The sequence below is a fragment of the Oncorhynchus mykiss genome, chromosome 13, assembly GCF_057628025.1.
Source record: "Oncorhynchus mykiss isolate SJ-2025 chromosome 13, ASM5762802v1, whole genome shotgun sequence".
NCBI lineage: Eukaryota > Metazoa > Chordata > Actinopteri > Salmoniformes > Salmonidae > Oncorhynchus > Oncorhynchus mykiss.
The window spans coordinates 1,885,336-1,912,854 of record NC_143034.1 but is presented as its reverse complement, the minus strand read 5'-3'; the positions used below and the strand labels follow the sequence as shown (position 1 = coordinate 1,912,854).

The 27,519-nt window shown below is 37.8% G+C and overlaps 1 protein-coding gene across 3 annotated transcripts in view; it reads left to right on the top strand.

Annotated features, from left to right (window-relative positions):
• Positions 1-27,264, top strand: part of ern2 (endoplasmic reticulum to nucleus signaling 2) — a 59,484-nt gene extending 32,220 nt beyond the window's left edge. For all 3 annotated transcript variants that reach the window (XM_090194387.1, XM_090194385.1, XM_090194386.1), the window contains 7 exons: positions 3,609-3,705; positions 4,949-5,148; positions 20,711-20,867; positions 20,964-21,091; positions 23,890-24,013; positions 25,463-25,530; positions 26,042-27,264. In XM_090194387.1, the coding sequence (XP_090050513.1) occupies positions 3,609-3,705; positions 4,949-5,148; positions 20,711-20,867; positions 20,964-21,091; positions 23,890-24,013; positions 25,463-25,530; positions 26,042-26,224 (957 nt within the window). In that variant the 3' untranslated portion in view covers positions 26,225-27,264. The remainder of the gene's footprint in view (positions 1-3,608; positions 3,706-4,948; positions 5,149-20,710; positions 20,868-20,963; positions 21,092-23,889; positions 24,014-25,462; positions 25,531-26,041) is intronic.
• Positions 27,265-27,519: the final 255 nt, after the last annotated feature.

The following is a 27,519-nucleotide window of genomic DNA, read 5'->3' as shown; positions in this document are numbered from 1 at the left end:
TGTATATATAACATGATAGTGTATATATAACCTGGTAGTGTATATATATAACCTGGTAGTGTATATATATAACCTGGTAGTGTGTATGTATAACCTGGTAGTGTATATATATAACCTGGTAGTGTATATATAACCTGGTAGTGTATATATATAACCTGGTAGTGTATATATATAACCTGGTAGTGTATATATATAACCTGGTAGTGTATATATATAACCTGGTAGTGTATATATATAACCTGGTAGTGTATATATAACCTGGTAGTGTGTATATATAACCTGGTAGTGTATATATATAACCTGGTAGTGTATATATATAACCTGGTAGTGTATATATATAACCTGGGAGTGTATATATATAACCTGGTAGTGTATATATATAACCTGGTAGTGTATATATATATAACCTGGTAGTGTATATATAACCTGGTAGTGTATATATATATAACCTGGTAGTGTATATGTATAACCTGGTAGTGTATATATATAACCTGGTATTGTGTATATATAACCTGGTAGTGTATATATAACCTGGTAGTGTATATATATATAACCTGGTAGTGTATATGTATAACCTGGTAGTGTATATATATAACCTGGTAGTGTGTATATATAACCTGGTAGTGTATATATATAACCTGGTAGTGTGTATATATAACCTGGTAGTGTATATATATATAACCTGGTAGTGTGTATATATAACCTGATAGTGTATATATAACCTGGTAGTTTATATATATAACCTGGTAGTGTATATATATAACCTGGTAGTGTGTATATATAACCTGATAGTGTATATATGTAATATGTATAACCTGGTAGTGTATATATATAACCTGGTAGTGTATATATATAACCTGGTAGTGTGTATGTATAACCTGATAGTGTATATATGTAATATGTATAACCTGGTAGTGTATATATATAACCTGGTAGTGTATATATATAACCTGGTAGTGTATATATATAACCTGGTAGTGTGTATGTATAACCTGATAGTGTATATATGTAATATGTATAACCTGGTAGTTTATATATATAACCTGGTAGTGTATATATATAACCTGGTAGTGTGTATATATAACCTGATAGTGTATATATGTAATATGTATAACCTGGTAGTGTATATATATAACCTGGTAGTGTATATTTATATCCTGGTAGTGTATATATAACCTGGTAGTTTATATATATACCCTGGTAGTGTGTATATAACCTGGTAGTGTATATATATAACCTGGTAGTGTATATATATAACCTGGTAGTGTGTATATATAACCTGGTAGTGTGTGTATATAACCTGGTAGTGTATATATAACCTGGTAGTGTATATATATAACCTGGTAGTGTATATTTATATCCTGGTAGTGTATATATAACCTGGTAGTTTATATATACACCCTGGTAGTGTGTATATAACCTGGTAGTTTATATATATACCCTGGTAGTGTGTATATAACCTGGTAGTGTATATATATAACCTGGTAGTGTATATATATAACCTGGTAGTGTGTATATATAACCTGGTAGTGTGTGTATATAACCTGGTAGTGTATATATAACCTGGTAGTGTATATATATAACCTGGTAGTGTATATATATAACCTGGTAGTGTGTATATATAACCTGGTAGTGTGTGTATATAACCTGGTAGTGTATATATATAACCTGGTAGTGTATATTTATATCCTGGTAGTGTATATATAACCTGGTAGTTTATATATATACCCTGGTAGTGTGTATATAACCTGGTAGTGTGTATATATAACCTGGTAGTGTGTGTATATAACCTGGTAGTGTGTATATAACCTGGTAGTGTATATATATAACCTGGTAGTATATATATAACCTGGTAGTGTGTATATATAACCTGGTAGTGTATATATATAACCTGGTAGTGTATATATATAACCTGGTAGTGTATATATATATCCTGGTAGTGTATATATAACCTGGTAGTGTATATATATAACCTGGTAGTGTATATATATAACCTGGTAGTGTATATATATATCCTGGTAGTGTATATATAACCTGGTAGTGTATATATATAACCTGGTAGTGTATATATATAACCTGGTAGTGTATATATATATCCTGGTAGTGTGTATATAACCTGGTAGTGTATATATATAACCTGGTAGTATATATATAACCTGGTAGTGTGTATATATAACCTGGTAGTGTATATATATAACCTGGTAGTGTATATATATAACCTGGTAGTGTATATATATAACCTGGTAGTGTATATATATATCCTGGTAGTGTATATATAACCTGGTAGTGTGTGTATAACCTGGTAGTGTATATATATAACCTGGTAGTATATATATAACCTGGTAGTGTGTATATATAACCTGGTAGTGTATATATATATAACCTGGTAGTGTATATATATAACCTGGTAGTGTATATTTATATCCTGGTAGTGTATATATAACCTGGTAGTGTATATATAACCTGGTAGTGTGTATATAACCTGGTAGTGTGTATATATAACCTGGTAGTGTATATATATAACCTGGTAGTGTGTATATATAACCTGGTAGTGTATATATATATAACCTGGTAGTGTATATATATAACCTGGTAGTGTATATTTATATAACCTGGTAGTGTATATATAACCTGGTAGTGTATATATATAACCTGGTAGTGTATATATATATAACCTGGTAGTGTATATATATAACCTGGTAGTGTATATTTATATCCTGGTAGTGTATATATAACCTGGTAGTGTATATATAACCTGGTAGTGTGTATATAACCTGGTAGTGTATATATATAACCTGGTAGTGTGTATATAACCTGGTAGTGTGTATATAACCTGGTAGTGTATATATATAACCTGGTAGTGTATGTATAACCTGGTAGTGTGTATATATAACCTGGTAGTGTATATATATAACCTGGTAGTGTGTATATATAACCTGGTAGTGTATATATAACCTGGTAGTGTGTATATATAACCTGGTAGTGTATATAACCTGGTAGTGTATATATATAACCTGGTAGTGTATATATAACCTGGTAGTGTGTATATAACCTGGTAGTGTATATATATATAACCTGGTAGTGTGTATATATATAACCTGGTAGTGTGTATATAACCTGGTAGTGTGTATATATAACCTGGTAGTGTATATATATAACCTGGTAGTGTGTATATATAACCTGGTAGTGTATATATATAACCTGGTAGTGTATATATAACCTGGTAGTGTGTATATAACCTGGTAGTGTGTATATATATAACCTGGTAGTGTGTATATAACCTGGTAGTGTGTATATATAACCTGGTAGTGTATATATATAACCTGGTAGTGTGTATATATAACCTGGTAGTGTATATATATAACCTGGTAGTGTATATATATAACCTGGTAGTGTGTATATATAACCTGGTAGTGTATATATATAACCTGGTAGTGTGTATGTATAACCTGGTAGTGTGTATATATAACCTGGTAGTGTATATATATAACCTGGTAGTGTGTATATATAACCTGGTAGTGTGTATATATAACCTGGTAGTGTATATATATAACCTGGTAGTGTATATATGTAATGTGTATAACCTGTGTGTTCTCTACTGTCCCCAGTATGTGGAAGATCCGTCGTGCCACGCTGGTCTCAGCCCTGTCACTGTACTACAACAGACCATGTGTGGTCTCAGCCACCTCCACTCACTAAACATAGGTACTATATACAGCTGTCTGTCCGTCTGTCTGACCTACCTACCTACCTACCTACCTACCTACCTACCTACCTACCTACCTACCTACCTACCTACCTACCTACCTACCTACCTACCTACCTACCTACCCCACCCACCCACCCACCCACCCACCCACCCCTTCCTTCCTTCCTTCCTTCCTTCCTTCCTTCCTTCCTTCCTTCCTTCCTTCCTTCCTTCCTTCCTTCCTTCCTTGTGTGGTCTCAGTCACATCATGTAGTATCCAGAAAAGTGTTAAACAAACAGTGCTGCATCAGATGACCTGGCATCCACAATTCCACGTCCTAAACCACGTCCTAAACCACGTCCTAGACCACGTCCTAGACCACGTCCTAAACCACGTCCTAAACCACGTCCTAAACCACGTCCTAGACTCGAGACTGGACTTGGACTCAGACTCAAACACAAGGGACTCGAGACTGGACTTGGACTCAGACTCAAACACAAGGGACTCGAGACTGGACTTGGACTCAGACTCAAACACAAGGGACTCGAGACTGGACTTGGACTCAGACTCAAACACAAGGGACTCAAGACTCTAGGTTTAGTGATTTGACAACACCACTGTTGACACCTCTCTCCCTCCATCTCTCTCTCTCCGGTCTCTCTCTCTCTCCGGTCTCTCTCTCTCTCCGGTCTCTCTCTCTCTCCATCTCTCTCTCTCCGGTCTCTCTCTCTCTCTCTCTCTCTCTCTCTCTCTCTCTCTCTCTCTCTCTCTCTCTCTCTCTCTCTCCATTTGTTAACTTCTCTCTCTCTCCGGTCTCTCTCTCCATCTCTCTCTATCCGGTCTCTCTCTCTCTCTCTCTCTCTCTCCATCCCTCTCTCCCTCCATTTGTTAACTTCTCTCTCTCTCCATCTCTCTCTCCGGTCTCTCTCTCTCTCCGGTCTCTCTCTCTCTCTCTCTCCATCTCTCTCTCTCCGGTCTCTCTCTCTCTCTCTCTCTCTCTCTCTCTCTCTCTCCATTTGTTAACTTCTCTCTCTCTCCGGTCTCTCTCTCCATCTCTCTCTCTCCGGTCTCTCTCTCTCTCTCTCTCTCTCTCCATCCCTCTCTCCCTCCATTTGTTAACTTCTCTCTCTCTCCATCTCTCTCTCCGGTCTCTCTCTCCATCTCTCTCTCTCTCCATCTCTCTCTATCTCTCTCTCTCTCTCTCCATCTCTCTCCGGTCTCTCTCTGCATCTCTCTCTCCATCTCTCTCCGGTCTCCAGTCCACAGGGATCTGAAGCCTCGTAACATCCTGTTGTCTCAGCCAGGCCCCCTGGGGCGGGTGAGAGCGCTGATATCAGACTTCGGCCTGTGTAAAAAGATCCCTGAAGGAAGGACTAGTTTCTCTCTCCGCTCGGGGATACCGGGGACAGAGGGGTGGATCGCTCCGGAAGTACTGCTGGACACACCAGGAAACAACCCGGTGAAAGATACAGACATACACACATACACGCACGCACGCACGCACGCACGCACGCACGCACGCACGCACGCACACACACACACACACACACACACACACACACACACACACACACACACACACACACACACACACACACACACACACACACACACACAGTGAATAAAGTAATTAATTATTTAAATACTATAATGTTTTGATATCTTTCCATCCTCTGTGAAATGAAAGACTTCAGTTCCCAGCAGGCTGTTTGTTCCACTGGGTTCTACTACTACTATAATACCACTCCTCTCTCTAGGGTGTTCTACTACTACTATAATACTACTCCTCTCTAGTGTGTTCTACTACTACTATAATACTACTCCTCTCTAGTGTGTTCTACTACTACTATAATACTACTCCTCTCTAGTGTGTTCTACTACTACTATAATACTACTCCTCTCTAGTGTGTTCTACTACTACTATAATACTACTCCTCTCTAGTGTGTTCTACTACTACTATAATACTACTCCTCTCTAGTGTGTTCTACTACTACTATAATACTACTCCTCTCTAGTGTGTTCTACTACTACTATAATACTACTCCTCTCTAGTGTGTTCTACTACTACTATAATACTACTCCTCTCTAGTGTGTTCTACTACTACTATAATACTACTCCTCTCTCTAGTGTGTTCTACTACTACTATAATACTACTCCTCTCTCTAGTGTGTTCTACTACTACTATAATACTACTCCTCTCTCTAGTGTGTTCTACTACTACTATAATACTACTCCTCTCTCTAGTGTGTTCTACTACTACTATAATACTACTCCTCTCTCTAGTGTGTTCTACTACTACTATAATACTACTCCTCTCTCTAGTGTGTTCTACTACTACTATAATACTACTCCTCTCTCTAGTGTGTTCTACTACTACTATAATACTACTCCTCTCTAGTGTGTTCTACTACTACTATAATACTACTCCTCTCTAGTGTGTTCTACTACTACTATAATACTACTCCTCTCTCTAGTGTGTTCTACTACTACTATACTACTACTCCTCTCTCTCTAGTGTGTTCTACTACTACTATAATACTACTCCTCTCTAGGGTGTTCTACTACTACTATAATACTACTCCTCTCTCTAGTGTGTTCTACTACTACTATAATACTACTCCTCTCTAGTGTGTTCTACTACTACTATAATACTACTCCTCTCTCTAGTGTGTTCTACTACTACTATAATACTACTCCTCTCTAGTGTGTTCTACTACTACTATAATACTACTCCTCTCTCTAGTGTGTTCTACTACTACTATAATACTACTCCTCTCTAGTGTGTTCTACTACTACTATAATACTACTCCTCTCTAGTGTGTTCTACTACTACTATAATACTACTCCTCTCTAGTGTGTTCTACTACTACTATAATACTACTCCTCTCTCTAGGGTGTTCTACTACTACTATAATACTACTCCTCTCTAATGTGTTCTACTACTACTATAATACTACTCCTCTCTCTAGTGTGTTCTACTACTACTATAATACTACTCCTCTCTAGTGTGTTCTACTACTACTATAATACTACTCCTCCCTCTCTCTAGTGTGTTCTACTACTACTATAATACTACTCCTCTCTAGTGTGTTCTACTACTACTATAATACTACTCCTCTCTCTAGGGTGTTCTACTACTACTATAATACTACTCCTCTCTAGTGTGTTCTACTACTACTATAATACTACTCCTCTCTCTAGTGTGTTCTACTACTACTATAATACTACTCCTCTCTAGTGTGTTCTACTACTACTATAATACTACTCCTCCCTCTCTCTAGTGTGTTCTACTACTACTATAATACTACTCCTCTCTCTAGTGTGTTCTACTACTACTATAATACTACTCCTCTCTAGTGTGTTCTACTACTACTATAATACTACTCCTCTCTCTAGTGTGTTCTACTACTACTATAATACTACTCCTCTCTAGTGTGTTCTACTACTACTATAATACTACTCCTCTCTAGTGTGTTCTACTACTACTATAATACTACTCCTCTCTCTAGGGTGTTCTACTACTACTATACTACTACTCCTCTCTCTCTAGTGTGTTCTACTACTACTATAATACTACTCCTCTCTAGGGTGTTCTACTACTACTATAATACTACTCCTCTCTCTAGGGTGTTCTACTACTACTATAATACTACTCCTCTCTAGTGGGTTCTACTACTACTATAATACTACTCCTCTCTAGTGTGTTCTACTACTACTATAATACTACTCCTCTCTAGTGTGTTCTACTACTACTATAATACTACTCCTCTCTAGTGTGTTCTACTACTACTATAATACTACTCCTCTCTAGTGTGTTCTACTACTACTATAATACTACTCCTCTCTAGGGTGTTCTACTACTACTATAATACTACTCCTCTCTCTAGGGTGTTCTACTACTACTATAATACTACTCCTCTCTAGGGTGTTCTACTACTACTATAATACTACTCCTCTCTAGTGTGTTCTACTACTACTATAATACTACTCCTCTCTCTAGTGTGTTCTACTACTACTATAATACTACTCCTCTCTCTAGGGTGTTCTACTACTACTATAATACTACTCCTCTCTAGTGTGTTCTACTACTACTATAATACTACTCCTCTCTCTAGTGTGTTCTACTACTACTATACTACTACTCCTCTCTCTCTAGTGTGTTCTACTACTACTATAATACTACTCCTCTCTAGTGTGTTCTACTACTACTATAATACTACTCCTCTCTCTAGTGTGTTCTACTACTACTATACTACTACTCCTCTCTCTCTAGTGTGTTCTACTACTACTATAATACTACTCCTCTCTAGTGTGTTCTACTACTACTATAATACTACTCCTCTCTAGTGTGTTCTACTACTACTATAATACTACTCCTCTCTAGTGTGTTCTACTACTACTATAATACTACTCCTCTCTAGTGTGTTCTACTACTACTATAATACTACTCCTCTCTCTAGTGTGTTCTACTACTACTATAATACTACTCCTCTCTAGTGTGTTCTACTACTACTATAATACTACTCCTCTCTAGTGTGTTCTACTACTACTATAATACTACTCCTCTCTCTAGTGTGTTCTACTACTACTATAATACTACTCCTCTCTAGTGTGTTCTACTACTACTATAATACTACTCCTCTCTCTAGTGTGTTCTACTACTACTATAATACTACTCCTCTCTAGTGTGTTCTACTACTACTATAATACTACTCCTCTCTAGTGTGTTCTACTACTACTATAATACTACTCCTCTCTAGTGTGTTCTACTACTACTATAATACTACTCCTCTCTAGTGTGTTCTACTACTACTATAATACTACTCCTCTCTAGTGTGTTCTACTACTACTATAATACTACTCCTCTCTCTAGTGTGTTCTACTACTACTATAATACTACTCCTCTCTAGTGTGTTCTACTACTACTATAATACTACTCCTCTCTAGTGTGTTCTACTACTACTATAATACTACTCCTCTCTAGTGTGTTCTACTACTACTATAATACTACTCCTCTCTAGTGTGTTCTACTACTACTATAATACTACTCCTCTCTCTAGTGTGTTCTACTACTACTATAATACTACTCCTCTCTAGTGTGTTCTACTACTACTATAATACTACTCCTCTCTCTAGTGTGTTCTACTACTACTATAATACTACTCCTCTCTAGTGTGTTCTACTACTACTATAATACTACTCCTCTCTAGTGTGTTCTACTACTACTATAATACTACTCCTCTCTAGTGTGTTCTACTACTACTATAATACTACTCCTCTCTAGTGTGTTCTACTACTACTATAATACTACTCCTCTCTAGTGTGTTCTACTACTACTATAATACTACTCCTCTCTCTAGTGTGTTCTACTACTACTATAATACTACTCCTCTCTAGTGTGTTCTACTACTACTATAATACTACTCCTCTCTAGTGTGTTCTACTACTACTATAATACTACTCCTCTCTAGTGTGTTCAACTACTACTATAATACTACTCCTCTCTAGTGTGTTCTACTACTACTATAATACTACTCCTCTCTCTAGTGTGTTCTACTACTACTATAATACTACTCCTCTCTAGGGTGTTCTACTACTACTATAATACTACTCCTCTCTCTAGTGTGTTCTACTACTACTATAATACTACTCCTCTCTCTCTCTAGTTTGTTCTACTACTACTATAATACTACTCCTCTCTCTAGTGTGTTCTACTACTACTATAATACTACTCCTCTCTAGTGTGTTCTACTACTACTATAATACTACTCCTCTCTAGTGTGTTCTACTACTACTATAATACTACTCCTCTCTAATGTGTTCTACTACTACTATAATACTACTCCTCTCTAGTGTGTTCTACTACTACTATAATACTACTCCTCTCTCTAGTGTGTTCTACTACTACTATAATACTACTCCTCTCTCTAGTGTGTTCTACTACTACTATAATACTACTCCTCTCTCTAGTGTGTTCTACTATTACTATAATACTACTCCTCTCTAGTGTGTTCTACTACTACTATAATACTACTCCTCTCTAGTGTGTTCTACTACTACTATAATACTACTCCTCTCTAGTGTGTTCTACTACTACTATAATACTACTCCTCTCTCTAGTGTGTTCTACTACTACTATAATACTACTCCTCTCTAGTGTGTTCTACTACTACTATAATACTACTCCTCTCTCTAGTGTGTTCTACTACTACTATAATACTACTCCTCTCTAGTGTGTTCTACTACTACTATAATACTACTCCTCTCTCTAGTGTGTTCTACTACTACTATAATACTACTCCTCTCTCTAGTGTGTTCTACTACTACTATAATACTACTCCTCTCTAGTGTGTTCTACTACTACTATAATACTACTCCTCTCTAGTGTGTTCTACTACTACTATAATACTACTCCTCTCTAGTGTGTTCTACTACTACTATAATACTACTCCTCTCTCTCTCTAGTGTGTTCTACTACTACTATAATACTACTCCTCTCTAGTGTGTTCTACTACTACTATAATACTACTCCTCTCTAGTGTGTTCTACTACTACTATGATACTACTCCTCTCTAGTGTGTTCTACTACTACTATAATACTACTCCTCTCTAGTGTGTTCTACTACTACTATAATACTACTCCTCTCTAGTGTGTTCTACTACTACTATAATACTACTCCTCTCTAGTGTGTTCTACTACTACTATAATACTACTCCTCTCTAGTGTGTTCTACTACTACTATAATACTACTCCTCTCTCTAGGGTGTTCTACTACTACTATAATACTACTCCTCTCTAGTGTGTTCTACTACTACTATAATACTACTCCTCTCTAGTGTGTTCTACTACTACTATAATACTACTCCTCTCTCTAGTGTGTTCTACTACTACTATACTACTACTCCTCTCTAGTGTGTTCTACTACTACTATAATACTACTCCTCTCTCTAGTGTGTTCTACTACTACTATAATACTACTCCTCTCTCTAGTGTGTTCTACTACTACTATAATACTACTCCTCTCTAGGGTGTTCTACTACTACTATAATACTACTCCTCTCTCTAGTGTGTTCTACTACTACTATAATACTACTCCTCTCTCTCTCTAGTTTGTTCTACTACTACTATAATACTACTCCTCTCTCTCTCTAGTGTGTTCTACTACTACTATAATACTACTCCTCTCTCTAGTGTGTTCTACTACTACTATACTACTACTCCTCTCTAGTGTGTTCTACTACTACTATAATACTACTCCTCTCTCTAGTGTGTTCTACTACTACTATAATACTACTCCTCTCTCTAGTGTGTTCTACTACTACTATAATACTACTCCTCTCTAGTGTGTTCTACTACTACTATAATACTACTCCTCTCTCTAGTGTGTTCTACTACTACTATACTACTACTCCTCTCTCTAGTGTGTTCTACTACTACTATAATACTACTCCTCTCTCTAGTGTGTTCTACTACTACTATAATACTACTCCTCTCTAGTGTGTTCTACTACTACTATAATACTACTCCTCTCTAGTGTGTTCTACTACTACTATAATACTACTCCTCTCTCTAGTGTGTTCCACTACTACTATAATACTTCTCCTCTCTCTAGTGTGTTCTACTACTACTATAATACTACTCCTCTCTAGTGTGTTCTACTACTACTATAATACTACTCCTCTCTCTAGTGTATTCTACTACTACTATAATACTACTCCTCTCTAGTGTGTTCTACTACTACTATAATACTACTCCTCTCTAGTGTGTTCTACTACTACTATAATACTACTCCTCTCTAGTGTGTTCTACTACTACTATAATACTACTCCTCTCTAGTGTGTTCTACTACTACTATACTACTACTCCTCTCTAGTGTGTTCTACTACTACTATAATACTACTCCTCTCTCTAGTGTGTTCTACTACTACTATAATACTACTCCTCTCTCTAGTGTGTTCTACTACTACTATAATACTACTCCTCTCTAGGGTGTTCTACTACTACTATAATACTACTCCTCTCTAGTGTGTTCTACTACTACTATAATACTACTCCTCTCTCTAGTGTGTTCTACTACTACTATAATACTACTCCTCTCTCTAGTGTGTTCTACTACTACTATAATACTACTCCTCTCTAGTGTGTTCTACTACTACTATAATACTACTCCTCTCTAGTGTGTTCTACTACTACTATAATACTACTCCTCTCTCTAGTGTGTTCTACTACTACTATAATACTACTCCTCTCTCTCTCTAGTTTGTTCTACTACTACTATAATACTACTCCTCTCTAGTGTGTTCTACTACTACTATAATACTACTCCTCTCTCTAGTGTGTTCTACTACTACTATAATACCACTCCTCTCTAGTGTGTTCTACTACTACTATAATACTACTCCTCTCTAGTGTGTTCTACTACTACTATAATACTACTCCTCTCTAGGGTGTTCTACTACTACTATAATACTACTCCTCTCTAGTGTGTTCTACTACTACTATAATACTACCCCTCTCTCTAGTGTATTCTACTACTACTATAATACTACTCCTCTCTAGTGTGTTCTACTACTACTATAATACTACTCCTCTCTAGGGTGTTCTACTACTACTATAATACTACTCCTCTCTAGTGTATTCTACTACTACTATAATACTACTCCTCTCTAGGGTGTTCTACTACTACTATAATACTACTCCTCTCTAGGGTGTTCTACTACTACTATAATACTACTCCTCTCTCTAGTGTGTTCTACTACTACTATAATACTACTCCTCTCTAGGGTGTTCTACTACTACTATAATACTACTCCTCTCTAGGGTGTTCTACTACTACTATAATACTACTCCTCTCTAGTGTATTCTACTACTACTATAATACTACTCCTCTCTCTAGTGTGTTCTACTACTACTATAATACTACTCCTCTCTCTAGTGTGTTCCACTACTACTATAATACTACTCCTCTCTCTAGTGTGTTCTACTACTACTATAATACTACTCCTCTCTAGTGTGTTCTACTACTACTATAATACTACTCCTCTCTAGTGTGTTCTACTACTACTATAATACTACTCCTCTCTAGTGTGTTCTACTACTACTATAATACTACTCCTCTCTCTAGTGTGTTCTACTACTACTATAATACTACTCCTCTCTAGTGTGTTCTACTACTACTATACTACTACTCCTCTCTAGGGTGTTCTACTACTACTATAATACTACTCCTCTCTAGTGTGTTCTACTACTACTATAATACTACCCCTCTCTCTAGTGTATTCTACTACTACTATAATACTACTCCTCTCTAGTGTGTTCTACTACTACTATAATACTACTCCTCTCTCTAGTGTGTTCTACTACTACTATACTACTACTCCTCTCTCTAGTGTGTTCTACTACTACTATAATACTACTCCTCTCTCTAGTGTGTTCTACTACTACTATAATACTACTCCTCTCTAGTGTGTTCTACTACTACTATAATACTACTCCTCTCTAGTGTGTTCTACTACTACTATAATACTACTCCTCTCTCTAGTGTGTTCTACTACTACTATAATACTACTCCTCTCTCTAGTGTGTTCTACTACTACTATAATACTACTCCTCTCTAGTGTGTTCTACTACTACTATAATACTACTCCTCTCTCTAGTGTGTTCTACTACTACTATAATACTACTCCTCTCTAGTGTGTTCTACTACTACTATAATACTACTCCTCTCTAGTGTGTTCTACTACTACTATAATACTACTCCTCTCTAGTGTGTTCTACTACTACTATAATACTACTCCTCTCTAGTGTGTTCTACTACTACTATAATACTACTCCTCTCTAGTGTGTTCTACTACTACTATAATACTACTCCTCTCTAGTGTGTTCTACTACTACTATAATACTACTCCTCTCTAGTGTGTTCTACTACTACTATAATACTACTCCTCTCCAGTGTGTTCTACTACTACTATAATACTACTCCTCTCTAGTGTGTTCTACTACTACTATAATACTACTCCTCTCTAGTGTGTTCTACTACTACTATAATACTACTCCTCTCTCTAGTGTGTTCTACTACTACTATAATACTACTCCTCTCTAGTGTGTTCTACTACTACTATAATACTGGTCCTCTCTAGTGTGTTCTACTACTACTATAATACTACTCCTCTCTCTAGTGTGTTCTACTACTACTATAATACTACTCCTCTCTAGTGTGTTCTACTACTACTATAATACTACTCCTCTCTAGTGTGTTCTACTACTACTATAATACTACTCCTCTCTAGTGTGTTCTACTACTACTATAATACTACTCCTCTCTCTAGTGTGTTCTACTACTACTATAATACTACTCCTCTCTAGTGTGTTCTACTACTACTATAATACTACTCCTCTCTCTAGTGTGTTCTACTACTACTATAATACTACTCCTCTCTCTCTAGTGTGTTCTACTACTACTATAATACTACTCCTCTCTAGTGTGTTCTACTACTACTATAATACTACTACTCCTCTCTAGTGTGTTCTACTACTACTATAATACTACTCCTCTCTCTCTCTAGGGTGTTCTACTACTACTATAATACTACTCCTCTCTCTAGTGTATTCTACTACTACCATAATACTACTCCTCTCTCTAGTGTGTTCTACTACTACTATAATACTACTCCTCTCTCTAGTGTGTTCTACTACTACTATAATACTACTCCTCTCTCTCTAGTGTGTTCTACTACTACTATAATACTACTCCTCTCTAGTGTGTTCTACTACTACTATAATACTACTACTCCTCTCTAGTGTGTTCTACTACTACTATAATACTACTCCTCTCTCTCTCTAGGGTGTTCTACTACTACTATAATACTACTCCTCTCTCTAGTGTATTCTACTACTACCATAATACTACTCCTCTCTCTAGTGTGTTCTACTACTACTATAATACTACTCCTCTCTCTAGTGTGTTCTACTACTACTATAATACTACTCCTCTCTCTAGTGTGTTCTACTACTACCATAATACTACTCCTCTCTAGTGTGTTCTACTACTACTATACTACTACTCCTCTCTCTAGGGTGTTCTACTACTACTATACTACTACTCCTCTCTAGTGTGTTCTACTACTACTATAATACTACTCCTCTCTAGTGTGTTCTACTACTACTATAATACTACTCCTCTCTAGTGTGTTCTACTACTACTATAATACTACTCCTCTCTAGTGTGTTCTACTACTACTATAATACTACTCCTCTCTCTAGTGTGTTCTACTACTACTATAATACTACTCCTCTCTCTAGGGTGTTCTACTACTACTATAATACTACTCCTCTCTCTAGTGTGTTCTACTACTACTATAATACTACTCCTCTCTCTAGTGTGTTCTACTACTACTATAATACTACTCCTCTCTCTAGTGTATTCTACTACTACCATAATACTACTCCTCTCTCTAGTGTGTTCTACTACTACTATAATACTACTCCTCTCTCTAGTGTGTTCTACTACTACTATAATACTACTCCTCTCTCTAGTGTGTTCTACTACTACCATAATACTACTCCTCTCTAGTGTGTTCTACTACTACTATAATACTACTCCTCTCTAGTGTGTTCTACTACTACTATAATACTACTCCTCTCTCTAGTGTGTTCTACTACTACTATAATACTACTCCTCTCTAGTGTGTTCTACTACTACTATAATACTACTCCTCTCTCTAGGGTGTTCTACTACTACTATAATACTACTCCTCTCTAGTGTGTTCTACTACTACTATAATACTACTCCTCTCTCTAGGGTGTTCTACTACTACTATAATACTACTCCTCTCTAGTGTGTTCTACTACTACTATAATACTACTCCTCTCTCTAGTGTGTTCTACTACTACTATAATACTACTCCTCTCTAGTGTGTTCTACTACTACTATAATACTACTCCTCTCTAGTGTGTTCTACTACTACTATAATACTACTCCTCTCTAGTGTGTTCTACTACTACTATAATACTACTCCTCTCTCTAGGGTGTTCTACTACTACTATAATACTACTCCTCTCTAGTGTGTTCTACTACTACTATAATACTACTCCTCTCTCTAGTGTGTTCTACTACTACTATAATACTACTCCTCTCTCTAGTGTGTTCTACTACTACTATAATACTACTCCTCTCTCTAGTGTGTTCTACTACTACTATAATACTACTCCTCTCTCTAGTGTGTTCTACTACTACTATAATACTACTCCTCTCTAGTGTGTTCTACTACTACTATAATACTACTCCTCTCTAGTGTGTTCTACTACTACTATGATACTACTCCTCTCTCTCTCTAGTGTGTTCTACTACTACTATAATACTACTCCTCTCTAGTGTGTTCTACTGCTACTATAATACTACTCCTCTCTAGTGTGTTCTACTACTACTATAATACTACTCCTCTCTAGTGTGTTCTACTACTACTATAATACTACTCCTCTCTAGGGTGTTCTACTACTACTATAATACTACTCCTCTCTAGTGTGTTCTACTACTACTATAATACTACTCCTCTCTAGTGTGTTCTACTACTACTATGATACTACTCCTCTCTAGTGTGTTCTACTACTACTATAATACTACTCCTCTCTCTAGTGTGTTCTACTACTACTATAATACTACTCCTCTCTAGTGTGTTCTACTACTACTATAATACTACTCCTCTCTAGTGTGTTCTACTACTACTATAATACTACTCCTCTGTCTCTCTAGTGTGTTCTACTACTACTATAATACTACTCCTCTCTAGTGTGTTCTACTACTACTATAATACTACTCCTCTCTAGTGTGTTCTACTACTACTATAATACTACTCCTCTCTAGTGTGTTCTACTACTACTATAATACTACTCCTCTCTCTAGTGTGTTCTACTACTACTATAATACTACTCCTCTCTAGTGTGTTCTACTACTACTATAATACTACTCCTCTCTCTAGTGTGTTCTACTACTACTATAATACTACTCCTCTCTCTAGTGTGTTCTACTACTACTATAATACTACTCCTCTCTCTAGTGTGTTCTACTACTACTATAATACTACTCCTCTCTCTAGTGTGTTCTACTACTACTATAATACCACTCCTCTCTCTAGTGTATTCTACTACTACTATAATACTACTCCTCTCTCTAGTGTGTTCTACTACTACTATAATACCACTCCTCTCTCTAGTGTATTCTACTACTACTATAATACTACTCCTCTCTCTAGTGTGTTCTACTACTACTATAATACTACTCCTCTCTAGTGTGTTCTACTACTACTATAATACTACTCCTCTCTAGTGTGTTCTACTACTACTATAATACTACTCCTCTCTAGTGTGTTCTACTACTACTATAATACTACTCCTCTCTCTAGTGTATTCTACTACTACTATAATACTACTCCTCTCTAGTGTGTTCTACTACTACTATAATACTACTCCTCTCTAGTGTGTTATAATACTACTCCTCTCTCTAGTGTGTTCTACTACTACTATAATACTACTCCTCTCTAGTGTGTTCTACTACTACTATAATACTACTCCTCTCTAGTGTGTTATAATACTACTCCTCTCTCTAGTGTGTTCTACTACTACTATAATACTACTCCTCTCTAGGGTGTTCTACTACTACTATAATACTACTCCTCTCTCTAGGGTGTTCTACTACTACTATAATACTACTCCTCTCTCTAGTGTGTTCTACTACTACTATAATACTACTCCTCTCTCTAGTGTGTTCTACTACTACTATACTACTACTCCTCTCTCTAGTGTGTTCTACTACTACTATAATACTACTCCTCCCTCTCTCTAGGGTGTTCTACTACTACTATAATACTACTCCTCTCTCTAGTGTGTTCTACTACTACTATAATACTACTCCTCTCTCTAGTGTGTTCTACTACTACTATAATACTACTCCTCTCTAGTGTGTTCTACTACTACTATAATACTACTCCTCTCTAGTGTGTTCTACTACTACTATAATACTACTCCTCTCTAGTGTGTTCTACTACTACTATAATACTACTCCTCTCTCTAGTGTGTTCTACTACTACTATAATACTACTCCTCTCTAGTGTGTTCTACTACTACTATAATACTACTCCTCTCTAGTGTGTTCTACTACTACTATAATACTACTCCTCTCTAGTGTGTTCTACTACTACTATAATACTACTCCTCTCTAGTGTGTTCTACTACTACTATAATACTACTCCTCTCTAGTGTGTTCTACTACTACTATAATACTACTCCTCTCTCTAGTGTGTTCTACTACTACTATAATACTACTCCTCTCTCTAGTGTGTTCTACTACTACTATAATACTACTCCTCCCTCTCTCTAGTGTGTTCTACTACTACTATAATACTACTCCTCTCTAGTGTGTTCTACTACTACTATAATACTACTCCTCTCTAGTGTGTTCTACTACTACTATAATACTACTCCTCTCTAGGGTGTTCTACTACTACTACTATAATACTACTCCTCTCTAGTGTGTTCTACTACTACTATAATACTACTCCTCTCTAGTGTGTTCTACTACTACTATAATACTACTCCTCTCTAGTGTGTTCTACTACTACTATAATACTACTCCTCTCTCTAGTGTGTTCTACTACTACTATAATACTACTCCTCTCTCTAGTGTGTTCTACTACTACTATAATACTACTCCTCTCTCTAGTGTGTTCTACTACTACTATAATACTACTCCTCTCTCTAGTGTGTTCTACTACTACTATAATACTACTCCTCTCTAGTGTGTTCTACTACTACTATAATACTACTCCTCTCTCTAGTGTGTTCTACTACTACTATAATACTACTCCTCTCTAGTGTGTTCTACTACTACTATAATACTACTCCTCTCTAGTGTGTTCTACTACTACTATAATACTACTCCTCTCTAGTGTGTTCTACTACTACTATAATACTACTCCTCTCTAGTGTGTTCTACTACTACTATAATACTACTCCTCTCTAGTGTGTTCTACTACTACTATAATACTACTCCTCTCTAGTGTGTTCTACTACTACTATAATACTACTCCTCTCTAGTGTGTTCTACTACTACTATAATACTACTCCTCTCTAGGGTGTTCTACTACTACTACTATAATACTACTCCTCTCTAGTGTGTTCTACTACTACTATAATACTACTCCTCTCTAGTGTGTTCTACTACTACTATAATACTACTCCTCTCTAGTGTGTTCTACTACTACTATAATACTACTCCTCTCTCTAGTGTGTTCTACTACTACTATAATACTACTCCTCTCTCTAGTGTGTTCTACTACTACTATAATACTACTCCTCTCTCTAGTGTGTTCTACTACTACTATAATACTACTCCTCTCTCTAGTGTGTTCTACTACTACTATAATACTACTCCTCTCTAGTGTGTTCTACTACTACTATAATACTACTCCTCTCTCTAGTGTGTTCTACTACTACTATAATACTACTCCTCTCTAGTGTGTTCTACTACTACTATAATACTACTCCTCTCTAGTGTGTTCTACTACTACTATAATACTACTCCTCTCTAGTGTGTTCTACTACTACTATAATACTACTCCTCTCTAGTGTGTTCTACTACTACTATAATACTACTCCTCTCTCTAGTGTGTTCTACTACTACTATAATACTACTCCTCTCTAGTGTGTTCTACTACTACTATAATACTACTCCTCTCTAGTGTGTTCTACTACTACTATAATACTACTCCTCTCTAGTGTGTTCTACTACTACTATAATACTACTCCTCTCTAGTGTGTTCTACTACTACTATAATACTACTCCTCTCTCTAGTGTGTTCTACTACTACTATAATACTACTCCTCTCTAGTGTGTTCTACTACTACTATAATACTACTCCTCTCTAGTGTGTTCTACTACTACTATAATACTACTCCTCTCTAGTGTGTTCTACTACTACTATAATACTACTCCTCTCCAGTGTGTTCTACTACTACTATAATACTACTCCTCTCTAGTGTGTTCTACTACTACTATAATACTACTCCTCTCTAGTGTGTTCTACTACTACTATAATACTACTCCTCTCTCTAGTGTATTCTACTACTACTATAATACTACTCCTCTCTCTAGTGTGTTCTACTACTACTATAATACTACTCCTCTCTAGTGTGTTCTACTACTACTATAATACTACTCCGCTCTAGTGTGTTCTACTACTACTATAATACTACTCCTCTCTCTAGTGTGTTCTACTACTACTATAATACTACTCCTCTCTAGTGTGTTCTACTACTACTATAATACTACTCCTCTCTCTAGTGTGTTCTACTACTACTATAATACTACTCCTCTCTAGTGTGTTCTACTACTACTATAATACTACTCCTCTCTAGTGTGTTCTACTACTACTATAATACTACTCCTCTCTCTAGTGTGTTCTACTACTACTATAATACTACTCCTCTCTAGTGTGTTCTACTACTACTATAATACTACTCCTCTCTAGTGTGTTCTACTACTACTATAATACTACTCCTCTCTAGTGTGTTCTACTACTACTATAATACTACTCCTCTCTAGTGTGTTCTACTACTACTATAATACTACTCCTCTCTAGTGTGTTCTACTACTACTATAATACTACTCCTCTCTAGTGTGTTCTACTACTACTATAATACTACTCCTCTCTCTAGTGTGTTCTACTACTACTATAATACCACTCCTCTCTAGTGTGTTCTACTACTACTATAATACTACTCCTCTCTCTAGTGTGTTCTACTACTACTATAATACTACTCCTCTCTAGGGTGTTCTACTACTACTATAATACTACTCCTCTCTCTCTAGTGTGTTCTACTACTACTATAATACTACTCCTCTCTAGTGTGTTCTACTACTACTATAATACTACTCCTCTCTCTAGTGTGTTCTACTACTACTATAATACTACTTCCTGTGTTCTACAGTGTTCTAACTATAATAATGTTGTCTCTCTCTCTAGACCCGTTGTGACCAGGCGGTGGATGTGTTCTCGGCAGGCTGTGTGTTCTACTACGTGGTCAGTAGGGGGCAGCACCCGTTTGGTGAGACGCTACGACGCCAAGCTAACATCCTGACCGGGGAGTACTTCCTCACACACTTCCTGGAAGACGTGCATGGTGGGTGTGTGTGTCGTCTGTCGTTTAGAGACTCTTGAGATTATGTGATTCTGATTGAGAGCTGTGCTCTAATTGGCTGTGTTGTGTGTCCGTCAGATGACGTCATAGCGCGGGACCTGATTGAGCGAATGATCAACAGCGATCCAGAGTCCCGCCCCTCCACTTCCTCTATTCTTAAACACCCGTTCTTCTGGAGCCCTGATAAGCAACTTCAGTTCTTCCAGGTACCCCTCTACCCATCTACCCCTCTACCTCTACCCCGCTACCTCTACCCCCCTACCCCCCTACCTCCCTACCCCGCTACCCCTCTACCTCCCTACCTCTCTGCCTCCCTACCCCTCTACCCCCCTACCTCCCTCCCCTCTACCTCCCTACCCCCCTACCCCTCTACCTCCCTACCTCTCTACCCCTCTGCCTCTCTACCCCTCTGCCTCCCTACCCCCCTGCCTCCCTACCCCTCTACCCCTCTACCTCCCTACCCCTCTACCTCCCTACACCTCTACCCCTCTACCTCCCTACCCCTCTACCTCTCTACCCCTCTACCAAAGTATTTTCAACTTTTCATCTCGTAGAATCTGCTACACACAATAGAGGAAGAAAGTCTTCTAGAACTAACCGCTGAGAATCTAGATAGAGAATCTTAGAGAGTCTTCTCGAACTAACCGTTGAGAATCTAGATAGTCTTCTAGAACTAGCCGTTGAGAATCTAGATAGAGAATAGAGAATCTTCTAGAAATAACCGTTGAGAATCTAGATAGAGAATATTAGAGAGTCTTCTAGAACTAACCGTTGAGAATCTAGATAGAGAATCTTAGAGAGTCTTCTAGAACTAACCGTTGAGAATCTAGATAGAGAATCTTAGAGAGTCTTCTAGAACTAACCGTTGAGAATCTAGATAGAGAATAGAGAATCTTAGAGAGTCTTCTAGAACTAACCGTTGAGAATCTAGATAGAGAATCTTAGAGAGTCTTCTAGAACTAACCGTTGAGAATCTAGATAGAGAATATAGAATCTTAGAGAGTCTTCTCGAACTAACCGTTGAGAATCTAGATAGAGAATATAGAATCTTAGAGAGTCTTCTCGAACTAACCGTTGAGAATCTAGATAGTCTTCTAGAACTAGCCGTTGAGAATCTAGATAGAGAATAGAGAATCTTCTAGAAATAACCGTTGAGAATCTAGATAGAGAATATTAGAGAGTCTTCTAGAACTAACCGTTGAGAATCTAGATAGAGAATATAGAATCTTAGAGAGTCTTCTCGAACTAACCGTTGAGAATCTAGATAGAGAATAGAGAATCTTAGAGAGTCTTCTAGAACTAACCGTTGAGAATCTAGATAGAGAATAGAGAATCATCTAGAAATAACCGTTGAGAATCTAGATAGAGAATATTAGAGAGTCTTCTAGAACTAACCGTTGAGAATCTAGATAGAGAATCTTAGAGAGTCTTCTAGAACTAACTGTTGAGAATCTAGATAGAGAATCTTAGAGAGTCTTCTAGAACTAACCGTTGAGAATCTAGATAGAGAATAGAGAATCTTAGAGAGTCTTCTAGAACTAACCGTTGAGAATCTAGATAGAGAATCTTAGAGAGTCTTCTAGAACTAACCGTTGAGAATCTAGATAGAGAATATAGAATCTTAGAGAGTCTTCTCGAACTAACCGTTGAGAATCTAGATAGAGAATATAGAATCTTAGAGAGTCTTCTCGAACTAACCGTTGAGAATCTAGATAGTCTTCTAGAACTAGCCGTTGAGAATCTAGATAGAGAATAGAGAATCTTCTAGAAATAACCGTTGAGAATCTAGATAGAGAATATTAGAGAGTCTTCTAGAACTAACCGTTGAGAATCTAGATAGAGAATATAGAATCTTAGAGAGTCTTCTCGAACTAACCGTTGAGAATCTAGATAGAGAATAGAGAATCTTAGAGAGTCTTCTAGAACTAACCGTTGAGAATCTAGATAGAGAATAGAGGATCTTAGAGAGTCTTCTAGAACTAACAGTTGAGAATCTAGATAGAGAATAGAGGATCTTAGAGGGTCTTCTCTTCATGTCCTTGTCTGTTTGACGACAGCTGATAATCACAATAGGGCTCTCCTAAAACTAACTGTTGGAGGGACAAAAGTGTGATTGAGCATGAGATGACTCCTCATTATAGATCAGCCTAGTATGTTGATATGACTGTAGGTTTAGTTAGTAGTAGGTAAAACAGATGAGATGACTCCTCATTATAGATCAGCCTAGTATGTTGATATTTGACTGTAGGTTTAGTTAGTAGTAGGTAAAACAGATGAGATGACTCCTCATTATAGATCAGCCTAGTATGTTGATATTTGACTATAGTTTTAGTTAGTAGTAGGTAAAACAGATGAGATGACTCCTCATTATAGATCAGCCTAGTATGTTGATATTTGACTATAGTTTTAGTTAGTAGTAGGTAAAACAGATGAGATGACTCCTCATTATAGATCAGCCTAGTATGTTGATATTTGACTATAGTTTTAGTTAGTAGAAGGTAAAACAGATGAGATGACTCCTCATTATAGATCAGCCTAGTATGTTGATATTTGACTATAGTTTTAGTTAGTAGTAGGTAAAACAGATGAGATGACTCCTCATTATAGATCAGCCTAGTATGTTGATATTTGACTATAGTTTTAGTTAGTAGAAGGTAAAACAGATGAGATGACTCCTCATTATAGATCAGCCTAGTATGTTGATATGACTGTAGGTTTAGTTAGTAGTAGGTAAAACAGATGAGATGACTCCTCATTATAGATCAGCCTAGTATGTTGATATGACTGTAGGTTTAGTTAGTAGTAGGTAAAACAGATGAGATGACTCCTCATTATAGATCAGTCTAGTATGTTGATATTTGACTGTAGGTTTAGTTAGTAGTTTTTCCTAGCCACTGTGCTTCTACACCTGCATTGTTTGGGGTTTTAGGCTGGGTTTCTGTACAGCACTTTGAGATTTCAGCTGATGTACGAAATACATTTGATTTGAAATGTGATTTTTTAGGATGTGAGTGACCGTATAGAGAAGGAACCTACAGACAGCACCATGGTGGTGAGGCTGGAGACGGCTGGCAGAGCTGTAGTACGAACCAACTGGAGAATGCACATCTCTGTTCCTCTGCAGACAGGTAACACACCAGACAGGTAACACACCAGACAGGTAACACCAGACAGGTAACACACCAGACAGGTAACACACCAGACAGACCAGACAGGTAACACACCAGACAGGTAACACACCAGACATACCAGACAGGTAACACACCAGACAGGTAACACAACAGACAGATAACACACCAGACAGGTAACACACCAGACAGGTAACACACCAGACAGGTAACACCAGACAGGGAACACACCAGACAGGTAACACACCAGACAGACCAGACAGGTAACACACCAGACAGGTAACACACCAGACAGGTAACACACCAGACAGGTAACACACCAGACAGGGAACACACCAGACAGGTAACACACCAGACAGTTAACACACCAGACAGACCAGACAGGTAACACACCAGACAGGTAACACACACCAGACAGGTAACACACACCAGACAGGTAACACACACCAGACAGGTAAAACACACCAGACAGGGAACACACCAGACAGGTAACACATACCAGACAGGTAACACACCAGACAGGTAACACACCAGACAGGTACCACACCAGACAGGTAACACACCAGACAGGTAACACACCAGACAGACCAGACAGGTAACACACCAGACAGGTAACACACCAGACAGACCAGACAGGTGACACACCGGACAGGTAACACACCAGACAGGTAACACACCAGACAGGTAACACACCAGACAGGTAACACACCAGACAGGTACCACACCAGACAGGTAACACACCAGACAGGTAACACACCAGACAGACCAGACAGGTAACACACCAGACAGGTAACACACCTGATAGGTAACACACCAGACAGACCAGACAGGTAACACACCGGACAGGTAACACACCAGACAGGTAACACACCAGACAGACCAGACAGGTAACACACCAGACAGGTAACACAAGACAGACCAGACAGGTAATACACCTGACAGGTAACACACCAGACAGGTAACACACCAGACAGGTAACACACCAGACAGGTAACACACCAGACAGATAACACACCAGACAGACCAGACAGGTAACACACCAGACAGGTAACACACCAGACAGGTAACACACCTGACAGGTAACACACCAGACAGGTAACACACCAGACAGGTAACACACCAGACAGGTAACACACCAGACAGGTAACACACCTGACAGGTAACACACCAGACAGGTAACACACCAGACAGACCAGACAGGTAACACACCAGACAGGTAACACACCAGACAGACCAGACAGGTAACACACCTGACAGGTAACACACCAGACAGGTAACACACCAGACAGACCAGACAGGTAACACACCAGACAGGTAACACAAGACAGACCAGACAGGTAACACACCAGACAGGTAACACACCTGACAGGTAACACACCTGACAGGTAACACACCAGACAGGTAACACACCAGACAGGTAACACTCATCTCTCTGTGTTTTCTCTCCAGACCTGAGGAAGTTCAGGACGTATAAAGGGAACTCAGTCAGAGACCTGCTCCGAGCCATGAGAAATAAGGTATATCTGTTATATATATATATATATATATATATGCTCCGAGACATGAGAAATAAGGTATAAGATATAGTGTTATATATAGTATAGTATAGTATACACTGAGTATAAAAATATATATACTGTTATATATAGTATACACTGAGTATACAAAACATATATACTGTTATATATAGTATACACTGAGTATACAAAACATATATACTGTTATATATAGTATACACTGAGTATACAAAACATATATACTGTTATATATAGTATACACTGAGTATACAAAACATATATACTGTTATATATAGTATAGTATACACTGAGTATACAAAACCTATATACTGTTATATATTCTCTCTCTCTCTCTCTCTCTCTCTCTCTCTCTCTCTCTCTCTCTCTCTCTCTCTCTCTCTCTCTCTCTCTCTCTGTCTCTGTCTCTGTCTCTGTCTGTCTCTCTCTCTGTCTCTCTCTCTCTCTGTCTCTCTCTCTCTCTGTCTCTCTGTCTCTCTGTCTGTGTCTGTAGAAGCACCACTACCACGAGTTGCCAGCGGAGGTCCAGGAGACGTTAGGGGAGGTGCCTGAAGGCTTCGTTAGTTACTTCACCTCCCGGTTCCCGCGGTTACTGCTACACACACACACCGCGCTCAGCAGCTGTTCACACGAGAGACTTTTCCAACCCTACTACCTGCCCCCCACTGTTAAATAACACACACACACAGGAAAGGTCGCTGGTTCAAATCCCCCAGCCGACAAGTGAAAATCTGCCAATGTGCCCTTGAGCAAGGCACCTAACCACACTGGCTTCTGTAAGTTGCTCTGGATAAGAGCGTCTGCTAAATGACTCCAATTTCAAAGTGTAAATTCACTTCCTGTAGTAGAGCCGGAATGACTGCCTCATGAATGACTACCTCATGAATATTCAGAGACGGACTGGTACACTCCAAGACAAAAGCTTTTTAAATGCTGTAAAGGTTTTACTCGTAACTTACAAGATGAACTGATTTTAACTTTCACTTGCTCTGATAGGATAGTTTAATACACTGCTCTGATAGGATAGTCTGATAGGTTAGTTTAATACACTGCTCTGATAGGATAGTCTGATAGGTTAGTTTAATACACTGCTCTGATAGGATAGTCTGATAGGATAGTTTAATACACTGCTCTGATAGGGTAGTTTAAATACACTGCTCCGATAGGGTAGTTTTATACACTGCTCTGATAGGATAGTTTTATACACTGCTCTGAAGACTGTTGATGCCATTGGAGATCCACAAACTGACTGTGGAATGTTTTCGTTCCTGATATATGGAGGGGTCAAATCTGAAGCCCTATTCTCTATGTAGTGCACTAAGGGGATAGTAGGGGTCAAATCTGAAGCCCTATTCTCTATGTAGTGCACTAAGGGGATAGTAGGGGTCAAATCTGAAGCCCTATTCTCTATGTAGTGCACTAAGGGGATAGTAGGGGTCTGCCCTATGAAGGGAATAGGGGGGATATTTTGAAGTTGAAGCCTTTTTGTTACTGATACGGTTGTGGTTTCATACAGTACCAATGTAAAAGCACATTGACGATCTATATTCCTTTAATTATGAATGAGGTGATACTTTATGGATTCATCCCAGACTGCTCTCTGTTTTCTACACAGATACAGACCTTTGAGGGAAAACTTTTATACTTTGGGTTTTTGGAATAATAAAATGAAAATAAATAAATAAACATGTTTTGAACATCTCGTGGTGAACTAAACCGACCGGTATGAACATCTTGTGGTGAACTAAACCGACCGGTATTGTGTTCTTTATCAACATGAATGTAGTGAACTAAACCGACCGGTATTGTGTTCTTTATCAACATGAATGTAGTGAACTAAACCGACCGGTATTGTGTTCTTTATCAACATGAATGTAGTGAACTAAACCGACCGGTATTGTGTTCTTTATCAACATGAATGTAGTGAACTAAACCGACCGGTATTGTGTTCTTTATTAACATGAATGTTTT